The sequence below is a fragment of the Rhinopithecus bieti genome, unplaced genomic scaffold, assembly GCF_001698545.2.
Source record: "Rhinopithecus bieti isolate Rb0 unplaced genomic scaffold, ASM169854v2 scaffold_6063, whole genome shotgun sequence".
Classification (NCBI taxonomy): domain Eukaryota; kingdom Metazoa; phylum Chordata; class Mammalia; order Primates; family Cercopithecidae; genus Rhinopithecus; species Rhinopithecus bieti.
The window spans coordinates 1,285,474-1,293,246 of NW_016805186.1; the positions used below are offsets into that span (position 1 = coordinate 1,285,474).

General features: G+C 48.3%; 1 protein-coding gene across 4 annotated transcripts in view; it reads left to right on the plus strand.

Annotated features, from left to right (window-relative positions):
- Positions 1-7,257, plus strand: part of HSD17B3 (hydroxysteroid 17-beta dehydrogenase 3) — a 59,455-nt gene extending 52,198 nt beyond the window's left edge. For all 4 annotated transcript variants that reach the window (XM_017871502.1, XM_017871504.1, XM_017871503.1 and 1 more), the window contains 2 exons: positions 1,058-1,207; positions 6,994-7,257. In XM_017871502.1, coding sequence (XP_017726991.1) covers positions 1,058-1,207; positions 6,994-7,104 — 261 coding nt within the window. In that variant the 3' untranslated portion in view covers positions 7,105-7,257. The remainder of the gene's footprint in view (positions 1-1,057; positions 1,208-6,993) is intronic.
- Positions 7,258-7,773: the final 516 nt, after the last annotated feature.

The window sequence follows — 7,773 nt, forward strand, 5'->3', positions numbered from 1 at the left end:
CCTCCCTCCCTCTCTCCCTCCCTCCCTTCCTTCCTTCCTTCCTTCCTTGATGTTGCCCAGGCTGGAGAGGGGCAGCATGATCTTGGCTCACTGCAACCTCTGCCTTCCAGGGTCAGTGGATCCTCCTGCCTCAGCCTCCTGAGTAGCTAGGACTACAGGCACGTGCCACCGTGCCTGGCTAATTTTTCTGTTTTTAATGGAGATGAGGTTTTGCCATGTTGCTCAGGCTGGTCTCCAACTCCTGGGCTCAAGCAATTGTCCTGCCTTGGCCTCCCAACATGGTGGGATTACAGACGTGAGTCATCACGCTGGCCGTTTTTCTTTCTAAAGATGCCAAACCCTTTGTTCTGGGAATAAGGTAATAAAACCCTATTACGGATCCCTATGCCAGGCCACAATGTGGTTAGACCACAGGTGGAAACATGGCGTTGGGTTTTTAGGGCACAATGTGTGATTGTTTTTCTTACCACAACAGGAAAAGGTTATGAGGTATGTGCCACTCTTGGTTCCTAACTGAAGTGTGAAAGTGGGAATCCAAAGTGCTTTCAGGTGCTCCAACTTTGGTTATATGTATTAGAAACAAACTTCTGAGATAGAGTTGCCAGATTAAATACAGGACCTCCAGTTAAATTTGAATTTCAGATGCCTATGAATGGTTTTCAGTATGAGTATGTCCCATGCAATACTTGGGGCACGATTGTGCTGAAGTGATTTTCATTGTTTGAACTTCAAATTTAACTGGACGTCCTGTATTTTTATTTGCTGTCTTGCAACTCGGTTCTGAGAGAGAGACCCGAGTTCTTCCTGTTCACGCTGTGTGTTGGGCAGGGCATTTGGGCCACCTGATGTTGGCCGGCTAAGTCCTCATCTTGAAAAACCAAATTTTTGATTCCCAGCTCTGTGCCAGTTCTGTGCCTTTTTCCACTGAAGATCTTAAAACCTTGCCTAGGAAGAGAAGGGTCGGGAAATGGTGGGACGGGGTCTTGAGTGTTAATTTCTCAGAGTCTTCTTCCGGAGTGGATTGCTTCTGTGCCATGGTCTTTGTTTCCCGTTGTAGGTGCTGACCCCATATGCCGTCTCGACTGCAATGACAAAATATCTAAATACCAATGTGATAACCAAGACTGCTGATGAGTTTGTCCAAGAGTCACTGAATTATGTCACAATCGGAGGGGAAACCTGTGGCTGCCTTGCCCATGAAATCTTGGTAATTGATAACTTCTCCTTTCCTTGAAGCCAGGGAGGGAGGACACGCAGGTGGCCCTGGCAGGGCTGGGCTAGCTCTTCCCTGCTGCTGGAACACTCATCGATGCATTGGGTATGCTCCCAGCAGTAAGATAGCCAGGGACAAGGACTACGTGGCAAGGTGGGGAGAAGCCAGAGCCTGAGAGCTCAGCCTTTAGATAACCCCCAAGTTGGCAAGTCTCATTCTTGGCTGCCTCCCTCCTCCCTCAGAAAGGAAGGTGGCTCCCAGGAGCTCTTGAGCAGGGAAGACCAAGATATATGGTGCTTCCACGTGGGGGCTGCTGTCTTCTCTGACCCTGTATTCCAGTCAATGTTTAGCTATCAGCCCTCCAGGGAAAAAAGCAAAACCAATACAAACCACTTTGCCGTGTAGCGTTTGACTTCTATGGTATAAATACTCCCAGCATGGCTGAGTTTAAGCCACTGGCATGACGCTGTGTGCGTGAATTCAGGAGTGCGTGGTGCACAGGGGGCTCTCTCTTTTTTAATTTTAATTTTACTTTAAGTTTCGGGATATATATGCAGAACGTGCAGGTTTGTTACATAGGTATACGTGTGCCATGGTGGTTTGCTGCACCTATCAACCCATCATCTAGGTTTTAAGTCCCACGTGCATTAGGTATTTGTCCTAATGCTCTCTCTCCCCTTGCCCCCCACCCCCTGACAGGCCCCGGAGTGTGATGTTCCCTTCCATGTGTCCATGTGTTCTCATTGTTCAACTCCCACTTATGAGTGAGAAACACGCTGTTTGGTTGTCTGTTTCTGTGTTAGTTTGCTGAGAATGATCACAGCGGGCTCGTATGAGTGAGTACAAGCCAGCTCCAGCACGCCACAGATCTAGCATATGGCACAAGAGGCTCTTACCACTCCTGGGCTGCTTTTTAAAAAATTTTTTTTTGAGACTGAGTATCACTCTGTTGCCAGGCTGGAGTGCAGTGGCGTGATCTCAGCTCACTGCAACCTCCACCTCCTGGGTTCAAGTGATTCTCCTGCCTCAGCCTCCCAAGTAGCTGGGACTATAGGCATCCACCACCATGCCCAGCTAGCTTTTGTATTTTTAGTAGAGATGGGATTTCACCAAGTTGGCCAGGATGGTCTCGATCTCCTGACCTCGTGATCTGCCCGCCTTGGCCTCTCAGAGTGCTGGGATTACAGGCGTGCACCACCGCGCCTGGCCTGGGCTGCTTTTAAAAACAAACACAAACATGAAACAAAGGTAGATTTGAGTATTGCTCACTAATACTGAAACAAACGTAACATTGGCATAGCTCTGACTCTGGTCCCACCAAAGAAAGTCAGATGGGGTTTCCTCACTTACCCACCATCTGCCAGCTTCCTCCTCTGTCTTACTGGCTTTTCTACTGTGGGAATTGGAACTCTCTTTCCCTCTCTCTTTCATGGGTGCTAGAAGGATTTATGGCTCCATGTGCTAAGTCTCCCAAAGCATTGCTTTATCTGCTGGGACTTAAAGAAGACTCTGGCAAGAGATACTGCATTTTCTTTCTTTCTTTTTTTTTTTAAGACAGAGTCTTGCTCTGTCTCCCAGGCTGGAGCGCAGTGGTGCGATCTCAACTCACTGCAAGCTCCACCTCCCAGGTTCACGCCATTCTCCTGCCTCAGCCTCCCGAGTAGCTGGGACTACAGGCGCCCGCCACCACGCCCGGCTAATTTTTTGTATTTTAGTAGAGACAGGGTTTCACCATGTTAGCCAGGATGGTCTCGATCTCCTGACCTCGTGATCTGCCTACCTCGGCCTCCCAAAGTGCAGGGATGACAGGTGTGAGCCACCGCGCCCGGCTAGATATTGAACTTTCTCACAGGATTACTTGCTATTTTTGTGTAGAACCTCAACAATGTGCAGGATCACCAGTGTGACTCACACAACAAAGCAGACACACACAGCGAATATAAGGTCTTTACTTTTTCTATTGCCGATCTGGTCTTTTTCCAGATCACTACTTGCTGCAGGAAATTTCATCAAACATCCAATGAGTCTAAACTGAGTTTGATCTCGTCATCTCAACAGGCCATTCAGTCTGTTATTTAGGGAGAAGTGCTCAGTCTTCCCTGGAGCCTCCCTTCTTCCTGCCCCCCCACTAGGTGGCGCTGGGAGAGGATGCCTCGTGGTCCATGACGGTCCTTCCGTGTGTGTGGGCTGGTGTCCTGGGCGGCTGTTCACCTTGCTGAAGTTTATGTCTGTGGAGGATGAGGGAGATGAACCTTTCTGTCCTTTTGACTTGGCCAGTGGATGCCCTGACAAGGCCTCCCCAGCTACTGAGGGCAGCAGACTGCTGCACCCTGCCACATCCCCCTCCAGCTACAGGCACAAGGTCCATCTGTAGCTTGGATCCATAGAGACCTCTGGCTCTTATCTCTACATCAGCACCAACGTGGACCCAGGGAAGCTGGGAAAACCAAATCTCAGCACCTATCTCCCCATGCTGAGATAATTTCCTGTGGTTGCACCCCAGAGAAGTGAGGGCAATGGCTCCTCCTTTGCCCTCAGTGCCACCCTTACTCATGTATCACACTTCTCCATCCTTTCATGCACCAGGCCTTATCGTTCAACCCCCAGCCTAGGCCCAGAGCTCACATCGAACGGAGGACACACTCTGACCATGCCTTTCTCTTTCTCTCCTCCCACTTCCCACTCTCTCCAGGGAAGAAAAACTACATTTTTTTTTTTTTAAATGGAGTCTTGCTGTTGCCCAGGCTGGAGTGCAGTGGTGCAATCTTGGCTCACTGCAGCCTCTGCCTCCCAGGTTCCAGCAATTCTCCTGCCTCAGCCTCCTGAGTAGCTAGGATTACAGGTGTGTACTGCCACACCTGGCTAAATTTTGGATTTTAGTAGAGACAGGGTTTCACCATGTTGGCCAGGCTGGTCTCCAACTCCTGACTTCAGGTGATCTGCCTGCCTTGACCTCCCAAAGTGTTGGGATTATAGGCATGAGCCACCGTGCCTGGCCAAAACTACATATTTCTTGTGCACTTTCTTGGTGTCACAGCTTAGCCCTCTCCAGTGGGGATGGCGTCCCTTCCATCTTCAGGAGCACGCTGTGACCTTAGTCCTCCAGGATGCTGATGGCTTAAACAGAATTCATCAGCATCTGAAAATGTTTCCTTGTAGGAAAATAAACATTTTATTTTATAGAAATAGAATAAAATTTTATTTTATCTCGACACAGGGTCAAAGTTGAATATTTTATTTAATTTTGACATAGCCAGGTTGCCCAGGCTGGAGTGCAGTGCAGGATCGCAACTCACTGCAGCCTCTTCGAACTCCTGGGCTCAAGGGATCCTCCCACCTCAGCCTCTGCAGTAGCTGGGACTATAGGCACAAGCCACTACATCCAGCTAATATTTAAACTGTTTTATAGAGACTGGGGCTCGCTTTGTTGCCCAGACTGGTCTTGAACTTCTGGGCTCTAGCGATCCTCCTGCTTTGGCCTCGCAAAGGGCTAGGATTACAGGTGTGAGCCACCATGCCTGGCCGGAGTATTTTCTTGACCTTTCCTTTTAATTTCTTAGATAACAGATGCTAATTTCTTCAGGCAAACAGTTGCCAAGAACAGACCAGGAAAAGGAGTTTTCGTGCCTGGTGAAGCAGGAGAGAAAATAAATGAAAATACAGTAATCATTAAAGCCAATTTCGAGTTTGCCAGGATTTAGAAAGATCATTGTATCTAAACAGAGAAGCAATCATGTAGAATCAAATGGTAAATAAGCGACCCTTTTATTACCAAGAGACCAGGCAAAGATAGCATGCCCTCCACCCACAGGGAACATGGGGCTGGGACCGAGGCAGGAATGGAGCCCCTACCTACAGAGACCCTGTTGTGCTGGAGGCTTCATGCATGCTGCCTCGCTTAGTTGTATTAATAATCTTGGGAGACAGGTCTTAGAGTCACCCTTTTGCAATGGAGGAAGACAAAGCTCAGAGCTCCAACAGCTGGCCCGTGACCACCCAGCTGGTGATGGTGAAGCTAGAATTTCGGTCCACTTTTATCTGCGGCCACAGCCTTTTCTGGCTTTTACATGGCCCTTCCAGGATGGGAGGGGTAGACAAAGATGGAGATGGAAGAGGGACTCTTTTAGGACTTTTCCAGGGGCTGGAATTTTAATTTATGTTGCTTATTTTCTTTATGGCTGACCTCACTATGCCAAAACATGTTGTTCAGGACCGAGCTACTGAGAGGGCTTGATTTTGCTGTGAGATAAGAAAGTTCAGAGAGAAAATGAAGTCCTTGAGGAAGAAGCTGTGTTGATTCAGCAACGTGGCTAGTGGGAGGAGAGGTCAGCTTTGGCTCCCAGAAGCTGTCACTGGTCCCTTGTCTTCGAATATCTCAGAGGAATGCAGAGGTCTGAGGATCTGAGCTGGCTGACAAAACATGAATAACTCCCCCCGAAGCTCAAGCTTTCCTCTGGTTGGAATCCCGTTGTTCTGTAGGGAGTAGGTGGATTGAGGCATGTTGGATTAATAAAGTCATGCTGTGAACAAAATGATTGTTTCCGGGATCCTGGACCCCAGAACTGTGCAAGACACAGTTGCAATTTGGTGGCAAGGAATCTGCCAAGGCCTGTACCTTGAAAGAATCTTTCTACAGCCTGAAATGCATTGAGCTGAAGGCTTCCTCCTCTTTGAAAAGCAAGTGCTGCATGTCGATAACCCACACCTTTCTGTGACTGACTTCCATTCATCCAGGCTTCGCGTGTTTGCTTGGCACCCACGATGCCTTGGAGTTGTGCCAAATGATGGAAAGCATTTCTGATTCTTTCCTGGATCCTCACTTTTATTTATTTATTTATTTATGACAGACTCTCACTCTGTCACCCAGGCTGGAGTGCAATGGTACGATCTCAGCTCAATGCAACCTCTACCTCCTGGGTTCAAGCAATTCTCCTGCCTCAGCCTCTTGATAGCTGAGACTACAGGCATGCGCCACCATGTCTGGCTAATTTTTGTATTTTTAGTAGAGATAGGGTTTCACCATGTTGGCCAGGCTGGTCTCGAACTCCTGACCTCAAGTGATTCACCTGCCTTGGCCTCCCAAAGTGCTGAGATTACAGGCATGAGCCACTGCGCCTGGCCCAGGATCTTCATTTTAACAGAAGCTTGGTAGAAAGGACTTGAAGACAAGGGGGGACATACTCACTAAGAGAAAGAGTAAGTCAGGAGGTGGTTAACACAGAGTTCTCTTCATTTAGAATTTCCAGGCCAGGCACGGTGGCTCACACCTATAATCCCAGCACTCTGGGAGACCAAAGCAGGAGGATCACTTAAGCCCAGGAGTTTGAGCACAGCCTGGGCAACATAGTGAGACCCTGTCTCTGAAAAAAAAAAAAAAATTAGCTAGGCATGGTGACACACTCTTATGGTGCCAGCTACTTAAGAGGCTGAGGTGGGAGGATCCCTTGAGCCCAGGAGGCTGAGGCTGCAGTAAGTCGTGATCATGCCACTGCACTCCAGTCTGGGCGACAGAGCAAGACTTTGTCTCAAAGAAAAAAAATTCCTTAGGGCTGATCCTACTAGGTCGTCCAAAGGAGTTTAAAAGGACTGGCTCCTTTGGTGTCTGAGAAAACCTTGTGTGCTGAGAAAGTGTCACGAGACCCTTAAACTTTATCAATGACATAAAAGGTTCTGGGGCTCCACTTTAGTAGTCAGAAAAAAATGTTTTTAAAGACCACAAAGATGAACTGAGGTACTTGTCACTCCTTCCTCCCCAACACTGACGCTTCTTTCTGTTTAAGGCGGGCTTTCTGAGCCTGATCCCGGCCTGGGCCTTCTACAGCGGCGCCTTCCAAAGGCTGCTCCTGACACACTATGTCACGTACCTGAAGCTCAACACCAAGGTCAGGTAGCTGGGCGGCGAGGAGTCCAGCACTGTCTTTTCCTCACCAGTCCCATGCTGGCTGAAGAGGACCAGAGGAGCAGACAGGCACTTCAACCTAGTCTGCCGAAGATGGAGGGGCTGGGGTCATACACGCATAGAATACACATTTTTTGCCACTTTACTTGAGTCGGAAGATCTTTGGGAAAGCTGTGGTGCCCATCTGTGTTGTCATCCGGAAGTGCCCACCTGTTCTCAAACAGGGTTCCTGAAAGACCCAGGAAATTGGTGTGAACCAAAAAGTGTCTGAGACAGATCTCAATCATTTAGAAAGTTTATTTTGCCAAGGTTGAGGATGTGCACCTGGGAAGCAGGTTGGTGCCTTTCTCCAATGATGATTTTGAAGGCTTCAATATTTAAAGGGAGAATATTGGGGAAAGAAGAAGAACCTTTGGAAAGGTGTGGGGAGATAAGAGACAAGCAGTTGCATTCTTTGGAGTCTTTGATCAGCCTTTCACCAAATACACAATTCACTTGTGGGAGGGGGTAGAGGAAAGTCACTTATGCTTTGTCTAGCTCAGTGACTCTACTTTTTTACATCAGAGGAAGCAATCAGATATGCACTTGTCTCAGGTGAGCAGAGGGATGACTTTGAGTTCTGTCCTTTGTCTCCATCCTGTGAAGACAAGTGATCAATTTA